At 58.0% G+C, this 16,150-nt stretch overlaps 1 protein-coding gene across 1 annotated transcript in view; it reads right to left on the bottom strand.

Annotated features, from left to right (window-relative positions):
- The window catches only part of TGME49_224870 (hypothetical protein), a gene marked incomplete at its 5' end in the record, with an annotated part of 36,476 nt that overhangs the window by 7,034 nt on the left and 13,292 nt on the right, over positions 1-16,150 (bottom strand). The window contains 11 exons of the mRNA XM_002366120.2: positions 53-3,553; positions 3,978-4,616; positions 5,433-6,433; positions 6,877-7,381; positions 7,849-7,977; positions 8,262-10,274; positions 10,828-11,194; positions 11,939-12,371; positions 12,814-14,191; positions 14,522-15,276; positions 15,810-16,051. Of these exons, the coding sequence (XP_002366161.2) occupies positions 53-3,553; positions 3,978-4,616; positions 5,433-6,433; positions 6,877-7,381; positions 7,849-7,977; positions 8,262-10,274; positions 10,828-11,194; positions 11,939-12,371; positions 12,814-14,191; positions 14,522-15,276; positions 15,810-16,051 (10,963 nt within the window). The remainder of the gene's footprint in view (positions 1-52; positions 3,554-3,977; positions 4,617-5,432; positions 6,434-6,876; positions 7,382-7,848; positions 7,978-8,261; positions 10,275-10,827; positions 11,195-11,938; positions 12,372-12,813; positions 14,192-14,521; positions 15,277-15,809; positions 16,052-16,150) is intronic.

Raw genomic sequence — 16,150 nt, 5'->3', positions numbered from 1 at the left:
TCGTGCGCGCTCCCCGCTGTTTCTTCGTCGCTGCGCCTCTTTCGAGCCTTACTCGAGAGCGCGTTCCAATCCCTGGAAGGCAGGAATGGTGACGAGGAGTCGCTGAAGCAGGTAGAAGCGCCCTGTGGCGACGTAGATGTCGAGGCGAGAATTGATCGCGGCGAGGAGATCTGCGACGCCTGCAAACGAGCTGCTGCTGGCAAATGCAGAGTAGGCGAGAATCATTACTTCGACTTCACACTCCAGTGGCAGGGGTTCCGCGAGAGGCAAGGCCGACGCCCACCACCGCCGGTCTTCTCCTTCCGTCTCCTCTTTCTTCTCTCCTCTGCTGACGGAATCACTCTGTCCTTCAGCTTCTTGTTCTTGGTCGTCCCACAGCTTCGTTTGAAGACGAAGAACGCCGAGTGCCTCCTCGCCAACTGCCGTCGACACGCCCCCCAGAGAGACAAACTGATACAGCAAACTGAGAGGCCACTCAAACCACTCGAGAACGACCTCTTCTTCTCCTTCCTCTTCTTCACTCTCTTTTTCGGCCTCTTCGCCTTCTTCGTGGAGTCGCTGCGAGTAAAAGACAGACGCGCTGCGAAACTGCTCGATCTGGTGGTCGACGAAGGCTCGCACGAGGACTCGGGCCACCGTCTGCGGCGGCAGTTTCTGGAGGCAAATGTTGAGGTAATGGCGACAGAGCACGAGCCTCGGGCGCGCGGCTGTGGGGACGCCGACCCGTTGGAGGAGAGAGAGAAGCAGATCGTGAGGCGCGTCGTTGCACAACTGCACTACGACGGAGAAGGGAGAGTCGAGCACATGCGAAATCGCCAGACACACGAGCAGCCGATTCGAAAAGGGAAGAATGGCCCGAGTGCAGCGACGAACCAGCTGCTCCACCAATAGGATACACTGCTCGCGGTCGCTCAATCCCTCCGCAAAAGAAGTCGAAGAACGCGGAGCGCGAGGCGAGCTAGGCGATTGTGGCGAGGACGAAGTAGGACCAGCATGACGTTCCTCGAGACTTTGTTCGTTCAACGATTTTGGAGCGGATCTTGTCCTGACATGGAAGTCGTCGCTCTCCTCCTCTCCTGCGGCTCTCGCCCTTTCACGCACAGCGCCGTCTTCGTCGATCAGAAGCTCCAAAAGCTCCACTTGGTGAGGCAGAAGCGGCGGCGGCTGCTTGTCGCGCTGAGAAAAGCAAGGTGCCCGGCGCACCGCTCTCTTGAGAGCCTTTAGCACTTCGTCGCCGGAGCCCTCGCCTTCCTGTCGTTCTGTGCCCTCGCCCTGATCTCCTTCTACGTCTCTGCCCACACTGTCTCCTGTCTCCACCGCCGCGCGTCTGTAGCTCTGCTCTTCGTCGCTGCTCCTCTCTTCGTCGCGATTCCTTCCATCGTCGCCATCTTTCTCGGTATCGCTAGGCGTCCGAGGCCCCTCGGGGCTTGATCCAGCGTTCTGGTTGCTTGCGCACTGACTGAAAACTTTGACGGTTTGCAGAAGCAGCTCCACGAGGGCGACGTCGTCAGCCAGCAACTGCAGTTGGGCCTTGATGTCTTGGCTGCCGTCTCTGCTTTCGCCTGCCCTCGCGTCCTGTCTTTTTGCGTCTTCGCGTCGCGCCTCGCCGGGCAAGGAGGCGTCTCTTGTCCTCTCGAGCTTCGACTCGGCCGCGGTCTCTATCCAAGCGGCCAGGTCCCCGCCGCGAGGCTCGTCTCTCTGCCGCCTTCGGGGCCGACTCAGACTGCGTGCGTCTGTCGCCAGTCCTTTTTCTCGGCGGCTTCGCCGCCGATTGGCTGCCTCTCCTCCATGTCCTTGCCGTCCCCGACCTTCTGCTTCCGCTCCTCTGCTTTCTCCTCCTGGGGTCCCTTGGTCTCCGCCGCCGCAGGCTCTGCTGGCACGTCTCGCCTCTACTTCTGCCCAACTGAGTACAGCGGGGGAGAAGCGGAGAACAAGGCTCTTTGCCGCCTCCAGGTGGTTGCAGTTGATGAGGTTCGCCGTCGCGCTCTGGAGACACTTGAGAAGACAACGCGCCTCCGAGGCGGGAGGCCCCCTAGAGCACGAGCCGGGGACAGTCTCTCGCACGCCGGCGGCGGCTTGGTCTGACCCAGAGAGCGAAGGAGCGCGGGGCGAGGGCCGAGAGTCCCTGTCGGACGAGGCCCCACGGAGCAGAGCGGAGCAGGACGCATCCCACAACGAAGATTCCTCTTCTCGCGGGTGGTCTGACGGCGTACCAGCGAAGGCGGAAGAGAGACCCGCCGAAGAGTCGTAGGAAGACGCCTCGAGGCTGAAAGGGAGAGCTGGAAGCTGCGGCGGCAGGAGAGATTCAATACGGTTTCTGAGGGAACTGTATGATTCGAACACTAGAGGGTGGTGGACGGACGAAGACCGCGGAAAGCGAGAAGACGGGGGCTCCGAGGACAGCGACGCCGTTCCTGTCACAACTCTCGCGTCTGGAGAAGTGAGCTGCAACATATCCGAGTGCTCTGGGCGTGCGTCATTCAAGCCACACCCGCCGTCCAGCGAAGACGTTGGTCCCTTTCCATCCTGGTTGCTTTCCTCCTCTTCTTTCTTCTCCAACACCCGAAGGGTCACTTCCTCGTCACGCCCTTTCAGGGGGTTGAGGCGGCCGCCGGGCCTCGATGCAGGAGGCGTCATGGCCTCCTCAGCTGCGGAAATGGACTGTCCTGCGAGAAGCAGCAGAAGGCGAGACGCCACATCCTGTAGAAGCGTCTCACTGACAACGGCACCCCAGTGCGGCTCCTCTTCGCCCTGTTCTTCTTCCTCCCCACCTGCAGCTCGACGTGGATCTCTCTCCGGTCTTCTCTCCTCTCCTCTTGCGCTGACGCTGGCCTGGCGGTCTTCGCCTTCTTCTCTGGCGAGCACCAGGCAGTGGAGGTGAGGCGTCCGCAGGTTGCGTTTTCCAGGCGCGGCCTCCGTGTCTCTTCGCTTGCTGTTCTGCCCTGCATGCGCGCGCAGGGCGCACCCGAGCTCGCGCTTCACCAGTCTCTCTCGCCGTCGGGCCTTGTCACCCCCATGAAACGCCAGAGCGTCTCCACCTCGATTCCTCGTCTCGCACGGACGCCACAGAGGCGCTGCGTCCCTGCGGCTGCGGCTATAGGACTTGAAAACGGCGAGAAGCTCCACAGGATGCAGCGGCACGCACGACAACAGAGTGGCCTGGTCAGACACCCCAGAACTCGAGACCTGCCGAGGAGACAGGGAAGCGAGGGAAGGAGGGAAGAACGAGGCGACCGGAGATGCAGCAGGAGCGAGGCGGCCGTCGACCGCGACGGCATCTCCCTCGGCACACAACGTCTCGCTCTCCTCGCTGTCGTCGGAGTCCTGTGCATAGTCGACGCAACGACTCAGGTGCGTGAGAAGAGCGTGTCGAGAGACAAACCGCGGCGCGGGAGAGGACGCGAGAGAAGAGGAAGGAAGAGACGAAGGGGCTGACTCGAGGAGGAGCTGGAGAGCCATGGCCAGCAGCATCGCTTGGTCCCTCGCGAACAGTTCTCGCTCCAGCTTCGCGTTCACGTCGAGGAAGAAGAGCGCAGCGAGCACTTTCGGCAGTCTGCAGGGAACGGAGAAGCAAAACCAAAGAGATATCCCTCAACGATGAGCGCGGCCGCCAAGTGCGAAAAGCGCGATCGAAAGACCAATGCGCGATGAGAGGAACATACCCAAGAAAGACGCATTGAAAACGCAGCCACACACCAACCGAGATAGCAGACAAGAAAGACACGCCCAGGGAAAAGAACCCGGGAAACTTAAAGTTGACAACAAACGACGAACGCTTGGAGTCGGAAGCACACACCAAGCGCGTGGAAGGCTAAGTGGTCGACAAGAGCAACGAAGAGAGGACAAGGCCTGCGCCCCCGATTCGCGGCCGCACACCCTACGAGACAGACAAAGCATGCTTTTCATGCGTGCTGCACCCAACCTCAGTGGCCTGCTTGAAACTGCTTCCTTGAAACGCTTTGGGCGTCGTGACTGACCGATGGAGCCTGAAGACCTCGAAACTTCGGATCCAGGTCTTGAGGCGTTCGTGGCCGTCGGCCCAGCATCCACCTTGTTTGAAGGAGGCAAGAAGGTGGGTGACTTCGTGGACGGTGATAACAATGTCAAAGCTCGGAGTAAGGCCTGCGAGGCGTCTCCACCTCCGGGCTTCTTGGTATTTGTGCAGGGCAATCAGGGCGTCCAGCAGGTCGCTGCTGTCGCTGCGGAAGTCGAGAGGCGAGGGCAATTTGTGCTGCTCAACAAGGATGTACGAGTGAAACAGAAGCGAGAGAGAAGGACAGTAGGACGCGCTGTGCAGTTGCTGCAGGAGCTGTCGCCGGAACAGGGGGTGCTTGCCCAACAGAAAGTGAATAAGGGCGTCCGCCATCCGAAGGCCGTCCGGCACCAGGCCCAGGCTCGCTTCGCTGCCTTGCGTACCCGCTGCGCCAGCCCCAGCTGCTTCATCGAGCGTCGCCGGCGTCTCTTCAGTCTCCTCCGATGCTCGCGAAGGGCCGTCGCTCGATGGGAGACATGCGTACGTACCGTCGTTTTCGTGTGCAGCAAGAACCGCGTCGCGGCGCTCAACGAAGCGACGCAGGAGCCGCTCTGAGGCCTCAAATCGACACTGGAGGAACGCTCTGTAGACGCCGAGAACGAACACGAAAGAGTCAAGCACAACCTGAATTCTGAGTCGTAGACGAGCTACACTCACACGCATATATATATATATATATATATATATATATATTGGGTGGAATATTTTTATGGCTTTTCTCGGGTGTCTATAGACATCTGTATTTGATTTTACATCTGTCTCATTTTCACGCATGGTGAGGTTTGCCACGGCAAGAGTGTCATTTTCCCGTTGCTGATAGCCGAGAGTGTACGCGGAGATATCATCTAGGCAACGCATTGTCTTGCGATGGCTCGGGCCCCTGGCATCTTGTCGAGAGTGATGTAGTCAGGCGCAAATTCCAATGGAAGTTGCCTCGGAATCGCGAGTGGCTGTTCTCTACAATCTGAGTTGATTTCTTGAATCAGCTTCAAGTGCCTGTGCATGGGTCCTCGCGCTATGCGTCCTCGCGCTCATCTGCCTATCTACCCCTGGAGAGTTGCAGCAGGTGCTTCTCTCGCACTCGACTCGACGCGTTTTACTCGCCTTACACAAAGAACCGAAAGGAGACATCACGACTTTCCATCAGTTTTTACTGAATATCAAACTCGATACTGGGGTGATGCAGCGAGACTCTTCCCCGTTGATACTTGACGGAGGCGAAGCACAGAAAAGGCTCCCTGTTTGCCTCAAGCATTCGTGTGCCCTAAACATGCTTCCTCCAGTTCCAGAATTGGTACTTTGGCTGCTTGGAGAAGACTACCTATTGGACGTAACATTGAAACGAGTCCGTTTATTGCAGGTTATCTTGCCTTTTGCAAGTCGCGCCGTCCCTGCTTACCTGAAGAAGAGAAGGATGTCGAGAAGGACGTTGCTCTCATCGAAGAGGCGAAACGCTCGAATGACAAGGGAGTACATGCCCTCTTCGCACAGCCAGAGAACGAGGCGAACCGTGTGCCTCGGGTCTGAGAGCCAAAGAAGGAGAGCTTCTTCTTCGCCTTCCGTGGACGAAGGGAAGAAGGCGGGAGGTGTGAGACGGCCCGCGCTCTCCCTCGCGCCCTCTTTGTCTCCTTCACCGCTGTCTCCAAGAAACAAGTCCCCACACACGACTTCCTCTCCTCGCTTCTTTGCTTTCCGTCCCCCGTCCGCGTCTCTCCGGCGCCTTCCGGGACCGCAGCTGCGCGTCGTCCCCTCCGTCTCCTCTGCTGCGTCGGCATCGGAAGACAGATCTTCTTCTCTCTCCCGGCTTCGCTTTCGTCCTCGGCCACTCTCGCCCCGCCAAGAAGTCACTGCGGACAGCCCCAGCAGTGTCAGCTCCAGGAGCGAAGCTTCTGGATGCTCTCTGTTGGGGTCGTGCTCAATTCGCGCGCCCAACTCGAGCTCCCCCAGCTGCGCCCGCTCGAGTGTTCGCCGCCGGCGTCTCCCGTCTCCTTCCTCGCCTCGTTTCCTGCGGCTTCTCCGGGCGCCGCCTGACTCGTAGCTCGCGTACCGCCCCGGCGCCGCGTCTCCGCCCGCAGAGGAAGGCTTTGCGCGCCGCTCGCGATCTCCAGGAAAGCGGGAAGAAAGAAGGAGCGTTTGAGTCTGCAGGTAGAGCCAGGTGTTCACGCAGACGAGTGAACTGGCGTCTGCGAAGCAAGCCGCGTACACTGAAAGGCGTGGGCAGCAGACCTTCAGCGCATGCAACAACAACTGCGTCCCGACTCCCTGCAAGTCGGTCGAAAGTGGCGGCGAAGGTGAGGACAGTGGGGAGACACTCGCCAGAGGCTGCTGCGCCCGCGCCTCGGCCAGTCCTGGAACGTCCTGCGGAGAACCCAGGCCAAGCGCTGGGCTCGCTACTCGCGACTGCGACACAAAAAAGAGACGGAGGAGGCGAGGGACAAACAACACTGCAGTAGACTGGACACCCTGTGAACTGCGCTTCCACTAACAGGAATGATACGGCAAGCCCTGACGCGTGATATACCTAACAGAGAACTACTGGGAGCTACAGACACGCCATACAATGAGAAATAGGACTGCTCGGTCTCTACAGCTATTGTCTCTGATGTGCATACACTACTAGGAGCAAGACCTGCAAAAGGAGCTTCCAAAGACCTGGGAGGGCCTCACACAGACTGGAAGACATGTGCCTGACAGCGCGACTCGGATCTGTGGCTAGCGCAACGAAGCGCAGGCGACACACCGCACAGACTTTGGGCGCCGAAGCGCAAGCAATTTCCAAAGGGCATAAAAATCTCGCAAGAAAGTGCAGGCGCGTCTCAATTTGAGTTTTCGCGTTTGCGCACCTTCAGCAGCAGTGACATAACATCTGAAACGTCTGCATTTGGCAAACGAATCCCGCTGCCCGGACATGGAGGACCCGTGTCGTTTCGGGGCTCCGTCCGCGGTACCAGATGGGCGCTAGTTAGGCCCGAAGCCTCTGTGGGGTCAGCTTGCTCTTTTCCGCTTCCGTCACCTCGCCTCGGATCTCCATTTCTCTCTTCTAGCGGGCTGAGACCGGTTTCTGGTTGAGGTCTTTCTTCCACAGTGGGAGCCGCCTGTCGTTCGACAAGCGAGAGGGGAGACGAGTCGACTGTCCATGACTCTGGAACCAGAAACGGTTTTGACGGCGACTCTGACTCGATCAGGTCTGGGAACGAGACAGCGTCCTCTCCATCTGCATCAGCCTCGTCGAAAGAGCAAGAGAAAGGCAGGACGCGAGAGGCGGGCGGGGACAGAGACAGCGGTGGCCGCTCCACACTGCGGACCACGATGCGCAGGTGGTGGCGCAGCGGGGCGTCGCGGAAATATCTGAAGAAAAGAGAGAACCGGAGACAAAGAGACGAAAAGCGAGGGGCATGCAGCATCTGGCATTGGCCTACGAGCGCACCGGTTGACTGGTATGGAGTTGCCCACCTTGCTTACTTAGGTGACTGCATGCTAGTGCGAGAGACAGAGAGGGGAATGGTCAGACTAGGAGGGAGGACCGAACGAAAGACCGACGATGAACGAGGGGGAATACGCATGCGACGAAGAAACCGGGGGATATGAACAACAGATCGGACAAGAGAGTTCGCACTGCCCACAATACCGAAAGAGGCGGCTGTCACACGAAAAATAAAAACGGTTTGGAAAATGGGGCGCCGTGAGGTGCAGAGGAGCAAGCGTCGAAAGACAGAGACAGAAGAGGAACAAAGAATTAACGAGGAATCCGAGACACGTCTTTGAACAGGAACAAGGAAGCAGCGTAACTGCAAAAGCAAAACGAAGGAACGTACCCGTCAATGATGTTCGTCATCGTCTGGACGGGACATTGCTGCAGGTCTCCTTCATGGAGAAAAAGAAGCCATTCGTCATTTCTTGCCAGTTCGTGAAGAAGCGTAAGTGACCGCGGGAGCTGATGGACTCTGCAAAGAACAGCAGGCAAAGGCCCAGCACCGACGCTGAAGAAGCAGGACGAACAGAGGGCGTCTTACGCCAGGTTTGCTCTCCCTCTGCAACGCCTTCGCTGTCTCTTCCCCGTCTTCACCGATTTCGGTTCCCCTTCCACCTTCTCTCGAGGTGCCTCTTTTCGGCCCTTCCCTGGCCAGTGGTTCCAAACGTGTGTGGACCTATGGCCTAACCAGCTCTTCACTGAAAGCTTTACCGAGTGACTGAACAAATACTTGAAGAAATCCTCTCCGAGACTCACCGGCAAAAGAGCCCAACGAGGTGCCAAGGCGAATCGAGACTTAGGGGCGTGGCGGCTGCGGCTTGCGTGGTTGCGAGATTCGGGTCGAGTGACCAGGTGGCTTCCTCGAGCATTCTGAGCGCCGCTAGCAGGTGTGGCGAAGAGATCCCCGCGGAACTCTCTTCTTCTTCGTTCTCGTCTTTACACAGTTTGGTGTCGGCCTTCTTGTCGTCGCGCTGTCTCGGCTTCCGCGCGCCCTGTTCTTCCTGGCCGCCTTCGTCTTGAGAGCCGAACCCGTCATCGTCTTCGCCGGTCTGCGCTCCCGTAGTCGTCGTCGGCCGCTTCGTGGGCTTCGGGAACGAGAGAAACAAGTCAATGACGCTGGCCGCTTCTTCGTCGGGGACAATGTCCTCTTCTGCCATTTCCGGAAACCACGCATCCTCTTCGGCTTCATCTTCTGTCTCGTCTCCCTCGAAGCCACTGCCCTCGAGACCCGTGGCCTGCGCACTCGCGCCTCCTCGCGGCGTGTCTCCAGTCTCCCTGGCCCTTCCTCCGTCGGCAGACAAGCTGTCAGCCGCCGTCACTGTCACCTCTCCAGCGTCTCCGGCTTCCACTTCTGCCCCCTTCTTCTTCGTGCTTCGACGCGAGAAGGGCGCATTGGGCGCCGTGGAGGTGTGGGCGTGAATCCCCTTTCGATGGAGGTAGATTTGCCTCGCAGAGAGGGCATCCACTCTGACTCTCTCTGTCTCCAGGCCACACAGTTCGAGAAAGCAGAGCGCCGCAGCGACGACGCCATCGTTAAGCATGTTGTAGAGCGCCACTGTCAGAGCGACGTCGTACAAGGCCTCTTGCTCAGCCTCTGAGAGATTAAGACACACGCGGTCAGCGGCCTGCTTCGTCCAACCCGCGAGGGCGTCCTCGACCGTCGGCCCCGCCTCTGAAAAGGACGAAGAGAACGGCAGGGACGAGGCCGCTCGCAGAGCGAAGAGGAGATGGAAGGCCATAGCGGGGCGTCCTTGGGCAATATAGTAGGCAACGCTCAGACCCTCGGCGGTGCAGGTCGCCGACGCGGGATGCCTATTTGAGAGGGCTGGCGTCGAGGTGACCAGGGAGCCCTGGGACTCCTTTTCCGCCTCCTGGCTCCCCCTCGACACCCCCAGCGCGTCGCCCTTGATGGCCGAGAAGGCCTCGCCAGATCGGAGCCAGGCGAGGAGCACACGCTCCCCTTCCGCGTCTTCCTTGACCTCCTTCATGTGATCTCGCGACTTCTCCTCTGGATCTGTCTCCGCCGAAGCCCCAGATGCGAGCCGCCGGCTATTCAGCAGGGCAGACAAGCGCTGGCGGCGCATCCGGGCTCGCTGCAGCTCAAAGAGCCGCCGGAAGAGAGGCAGCGGACGAAGAAGAGCGGAAGCGTCGAGGCCCGTGACGTCCGAGAGCATGGCCAACAGCGAGACATCGCCTCGCCAAGTTCGAGGCGAAGAGTCCGCGACGCAGTCGGCATCCAACGAAACAATACAGTCAGGAAGGAGGCTATCCAAGTCTTCTTCTTCGTGGTTCGACCCATGAGGGCACACAAAGAAATCTCTGGGTCCATAGCTCTTCTCCGGCGAATGCAACGCTTCTTTCTGTTCTCGGTTGATTCTCTCGTCTTCGGCTCTGGCGCACGTCGCCGGCTCGCTCTCGCCTTCGATGTCCTGGAGGCACGCAGGCCCCCCGAGGGCCTTGCAGGTCCGTTCGCCTCGATGATGGCATCTCGCGCCTTCCATGCGCTGGCGATGCTGCTGGCGAAGCACGACTTCGAAGAGCGGAAGTGGCAAGCGAGTAGGCAGAGGCCTTCCCTCCTGGATGTGAAGGGACTCCGACTCCTCTTTCTGCGTTCGAAGTCCGGCACAGAAGACGCTTCTCGTCTCTCCGTGGGGTTCTAGACTTGAGAGGCCCTTCCGACCCAAGGGAGAAGTGAGGCTGCCCTCGCCAGGCTGCGCCTCATCGGGGTAATACGCCGCAAACAACTCCGGAAACGCCTCGAGGGTGGACCTACCGAGCGCAGACAAGCCACATATTCTACTCAAGTGCTAAAGAGACACGAGCGAAAAAGCCATTGAATCATGCGCACACCTGCGAACTCCGCCTCACGGGTTGTCCACCTCTTTGTTCTCGGTTTCGAGCTCGACACTCGACTACTACCGCATTATCCTGTCTTTCCAAGAACGTCGCCAGGCGGCACCGGGGACGCCGACAGGTGCCTGACAGCAAAGAAGGTTCAGCCTGCTGGACGTCAGTTTCCAGGCAAAACAAAATGCGTGGTGGTTTGCTTCTACCGAGCTTCGCCTTTCCTTTTCTTTGGCGAGGCTCTTATCTCCCAGATTCCTTCCTCCGGCTTCGGGTTGTTCTCTTTCCGAGTCTCTTCACAGCGTCTCTTCGACCCTGCGCTCTCGATTTCCTAAGCTTGTGCCCCGCGTCTCGGTTCTTCCACCATCTCCCTCACCGGCGTAGTCTTCCCGTCCTCTGTGTGCGCGCGCGTCTACGCGAACCAACTCTTCTTCTTCTTCTCGTTTCTGCTCCTGGCTGATTCGCCTTCCCGACTTACCTCAACGTCTGTTCCTCCAAGTGCCACGGCAATGCTTTGTCAGCCTCCATGGCCTCGAGAGCGGAGGAGAGCGGAAGCAGCATGAGGGTCGCCAGGAAAAGAAGCGGCCGGCCGACACACGCGAGCGAGTTGAGCGCCACGAAGCCTACGTTGTCGCTGTCGTACGTGACGAGTCTCCGAATCGAAAAATACGGAGCTCCCTTTCTGACCCTGTTTGCTCTCCACGCGCCGCACACGTCTCCCTCTCGCCCTGTACAGGGCATTCCAACGAGCGCCTCCGACGCCGTCCGACGGCCCGCCTCGTCCTCTCCGGTGCCTCTGGATGTCTCTCCTGTGTCTTCCGGGGGAGAGGGGGACGCGAGACGCTCTGAGAAAAGAGGCACAGCCGTTAAGGTGGAGCGACAGCTGGGAGGTTTTGTTGGATCAAAGTGTTTGTGGAGACGCGTGAAGCTGAATTCTGGATAAGAATTGTCGACCTCACGTCACGCTGGACTGCCCAAGCAAGCAAACAGTACGCAGGGAGTTAGGAAGCGACAACGAGACCAAGGAGACAGCACGACAACGAGGACCCAGGTGAAGGGCATCAGACGAATTGAAGAAATGAATCATACAGCCCTCGTCTCGACCTTCCTCATGATTCACACATCCGGTGGAGGAAAGTCAAGTTGGCAAACAATTCGATCGGCATGGAAACCCCAACCTATTTATATACGTAGAAAACTGTATACATTCAATTTCTGCATATATATATATATATATATATATATATATATATATATATATATACGTATGTGTCTGCCCATCAAGTATTGCAGATACGCGAGTAACGTACATCACTGCAAGCACGGCGGTGTGTAAACGAAACAAGGAAGATCAAAACTGCCATGAAGAAGGCGACAGGAAGGAGAGAAAGGTGGGGAGAGGTTTACGGGTTGCTGTGATCGCCTGGGCATGCAGGACCTCACCAAGAATACGTACGCTCAAGCATCCGCAGAAATCGTCACCAGTATGCGAAGAGATCGCTGGACCCACACTTCTCGCCCCACAGAAACTCTCACACAGAAGGCACAAGAGGATGACGAGACGCGACGTTTTTGTGGTGTCACCTTACCTTCTTCAAGAAGCAGCCAAGCCGCTTGGTGCAGAGCCGTGGCGAACAGAGCGTTGTTCCCGAGGCGACCCAGAAGCAAGACTGTCCGCCAGTACGCACTGCCTGAGCCGCCGACGACACTCCAGCATTGCCGAGGCGTTCCGGTGTCTCTCGAGTCCTTTCTCTCCTTTCGTTCCTGCGTACCACTCGGCTCGCTCTCTTCTCGTGCCCCTGTGGAGTTCGTCTTCTCCGGCCGATCTGCCTGTCGCGGTGAACCTTTCCCGTCCGTTTCTGCACCCTGTCCACGCTCTTTGCCGGAAGAAGACACCGTGGAGGAAGAAGCCGGAGACGACGGACCCGAGCGAATCCGATCTTGAATGAGAGAAGCGGCGCTCTGGCTCAGTGCCTCCTTCAGCTCGTGCACTGCTGCGTACGTGCAGCCTAAGCGATAGACCTGTTCCCACACACCGAGGACAGTGCTTCGACCATGAACGTACGCATGCGTTTTTACCTCTCACACAAAAAAGTCTTTCCTACGAGCCTGCTCGATGGGCCAGATAAGAACGTCCTGGCGTACAGTCTGGAATCTGTTCCGGGACGCCTGGAAGTCCTCAAGGGTATTTCGAAGTGCTGCTGTGACCCTCAGTCTGCCGCCGAGGTTCATTCACACTTAACCTATGTATACACATGCATATACTATATGCCTACATACACACACATATATATATATATATATATTTATTCCTTCAGAAATAGATTTGAAAAGAAAGAAGAGACAGAGATGGCGTTGGACATTTATCTCGCCTGAGGGTTTGCATGCGTGGCTGGCTTGCCGGGTGTTGCGTCGAGTGAAGCGAATTGTGGCCTTCGCGTCTGCCTGAATCGGCGATTCATACCTGGAGGTAGGCGCTGAGGAGGCTGGGAACATCGTTGACAATGAAGAGAAGAAGAAGGTAGCAGTGGAAGGGAGACACTTGGCGGACTGGGACGAACGCCTTGGTGAGGGACAAGATCGACGCTTCGCGTTCTCCTGGTCGTTTCTCTTTGTCGTCTTCATGGCCATCCGCCTCCGGCTCTGCACCTGCGATCGCGAGAGAGAAGAGAAGACCGGCCTTCGCGAGGCGGCGAAGGAGGAGCGGGAAGCCCCAAGAGTCTCCGCTGCTTTCGCAGAGGATGCCGCGCATGGCTAGCTCTTGTAGGAGAACATCACGGAGAAAAGGTGAGCATGCGTTGAGGCAACGGCGGGTGAGGCGCGAGAGGAGCCGCGGGACGAGGTGCGTGTGAGGGCGAGACAGCTCCGGAGCCGTCTCCTGAGGACCGCAGACGCCATACGAGTTGACTGAGAGACCCTCGAGAGGCAGACGGCGCACCCAGAGAGAGACTCCTCGCCAGTCGTGGTGACTTACAAAGTACATCAACGTGTGCCACCACAAACCCAGGGAGTTCCCGTGGAGATTCAGAGAAGAAGCAATCACGGATGTCACGGTCTTCCTGTCCGCGCCGGTGCGCGAGCGGACTGGAGAAGCCCGGCGGGGGCAATGTCGGCTCTTGGAAAGCGCTTCTGGGCCCCCCAAACCCCGATCTCGTCGCTCTCTATCTCGCTTCTCCAGTCGTCTGCCCGGGCAACTCCATAAGCTCGGCTTTTGTTCCTTCACCTCTTGGTCGGGATTCGTCTTCTCTCTCGAGATGCGGGCACAATGACCCGAGGCGGCCCCCCTCCTTGCCCGTTCTCTTTCCTTTTGCCGCGCCCTCTCCCCGCGTTGGCCTTCTGCTCGCAGGTCATCGAGAAGCGATATGTGTCGCCTCTCCAGGAGAATGCGCAGCGAGGCGCCTCGACTCCACCTAGACACCCAGTCTAAAGTTACACACAAATATCCACTCAAAATGGATTTCTTTGGAAGCCGCAGTTCCAGGGCGTCCAGAAAAGACGCAGTCCACGAGCCGGGGCTGCTTGGCGACCGAAGCAAAGAAGACTCGCTCTGTCTTGCAAGCACTTCTCCGTCTTCTTTTCCTCCACTACCCAACGTTCCGCTCTGTTTCGAGCCTTCTGCTTCGAGGCCTGCACCCGCCCCCGAGGCGAACCAAGACGGCTCTGCGATCTCGGTCGGCCGTTCGTCGCCACGAATGCAAAGGAGCGCCGAGCCGCGCCCATGAATCGCTGCGCGGCCGTCTTGACGGTGCCTGAGGCCCCTCCAGGGCGTGCGTGTCGACGCCCGGCTAAACGAGAAATCGAGGTCTTTCACGTCAGCGCGCCGGCACTCCCAGCAGATGCCTCTGTGAGGAACAGACAGAAAAGCCGTTAGGCAGAACAAGAAGACAAGAGACTCGGCCACCAACCAAACCGGGGGGTGAACCACGGGGCACCCAGGACTCGAACGAAGATGACACAAGCAAAGGCAGGAAGCACAAATGCTGCGAGCAGGAAAAACGGGACGACAAACAGGTAGGACGAGCGACCAGAAAGGCGCGCATCCATATCTGTGGAGAGTAGCCACAGAACTATGAAAAGGACGAGAAAAGAGGGAGAGGCAACTGTAACTATTGTTTGGTGACGTCACCCCACTGTCCGCAAACATGTCGCAGACAAGGCATCTTGTCGCCTACCTCATCTTCATCAGACGCATCGCCTCTGCGAGTCTCTGGCGTTCTGCGTCTTCTTCGACGCTTCCCGTGTCTCGACCCCTGCCAGTGGCGGAACCTAAGGAGTCTTCATGCCTCCTGTCAGTGGGTCGTTTGCCCTTTGCAGAACGCACCGGAGCATTCTCTGCTTCCGCGCTATTCTGCCCTCGCTGTCGTCTCTCCGTGAAGGCTTCTTCGCTCTCGCCTTCACCGTGTTCACCCGATTCGTCTTCCGCTGCGTTTGTTTCTCGCCCAGGTCCCGACGGCTCCTCTCGTCGTCTCCTTCCACGTTCAGCAGAAGGGGAGAGAGAAGCCCTGGCGGAGCTGGTGCGGTCGCGGCTCTGTCTCTCCGTTGTCTCCTGGCCTTCGCTCGAGAAGCACTCTTCTCCGCTGCCCGCGCGCGCCCTGCGGCGCCTCCCGCCCTCCTGGCCTCTGTCCGAGCTCGCCACCAGCCGCTGCTTGTTGTCGCCTCCTGCGGCTCGAGACCTTCCTTCCGCCCTCGCGCTCGTTTCTTGTCGGGTCTGTCTCTCCGACGGCACTCCGCCGTCCCCTCCGTCCAGTTCGTACGCGGAACTGAAGGTTTCGTTCAAAGCAGCCGCCGCAGCGGCAGTGTGGGAGTCGAGGCCCTCGCTGGGGCCACCCGTCGTGGAGGTATGGAGATTGTGAGGAAACGCAGGAATGCCGAAGAGTCGCACAGAAGAGAGATCGTCCACATCTCCGACTTGCAAGTGCGCCCATGCCTTGAAAATGGAACACGAGCGAAAACACCCAGTGCACAGGAACCGAGACTAATAGACACGAAAAACCAAACGACTGGACACAGGTGAAAGAAAAGCTGGATTCCGCTTCACGATCTCGGTACTCTGCAGCTGCAGTAATGCACAAGCGTCACCAATCCTAGAAACGGACCCCGAACCCACTGCATGTCTGCGCTACCCCCATGATGACGGTACTTCTCTCCACAGAAGACTCAAACTATCTATCTAAGCCTCTATGCATCTGCATCCAAAACATATATATACATATACGTATCCAAAACATATACACACCTATCTTTCTATACCGCAACGATATGTATATATATATATATATATATTCTATACTCCAGTGGTATATATGCATACACATATGTTCCCAAAATATATATATCTATCTATAACCAAAACATGTACATGCATATATTTATACCTAAAACACACACGCATGCGGTATTCAGCGGGGTGCGGCTACGAATTGAGAAACTGGCAGGCGTTGTGTCCGTGTGAGTGCTTACGGTGACCGCTTCGTTCGAGTAGTGGGAGACGAGAGCCGCTGTCGGAATCCTCTCGGGGGTTGTCTGGGACCCTCCGGCAGTCGCTCCACTGATCGGCTGCCCCCTCGCTTGTTCCAGCGGCGAGGGGGCAAAAGCGACAGGGCCATTTGCATAGACAGAAAGGAGGGTGTAATCTTCATCCTCATCCGAGAGACTGTGAGCGCAGACGACGCGGTCGCCACAGACCTCCTCGCCCTCCCGACCTAGACAGAAGCGAAAAGAGGAGACAGGAGACACCCGAGAACGACATTTGAACGAGCTCGAAGACCTAGCGGATGCCGAGGCGCCTACTCGTCGCCACA

This window comes from Toxoplasma gondii, chromosome X (genome assembly GCF_000006565.2).
Source record: "Toxoplasma gondii ME49 chromosome X, whole genome shotgun sequence".
NCBI classification, from domain to species: Eukaryota; Apicomplexa; class Conoidasida; order Eucoccidiorida; family Sarcocystidae; genus Toxoplasma; species Toxoplasma gondii.
This window is presented reverse-complemented; position numbering and strand designations above follow the sequence as displayed.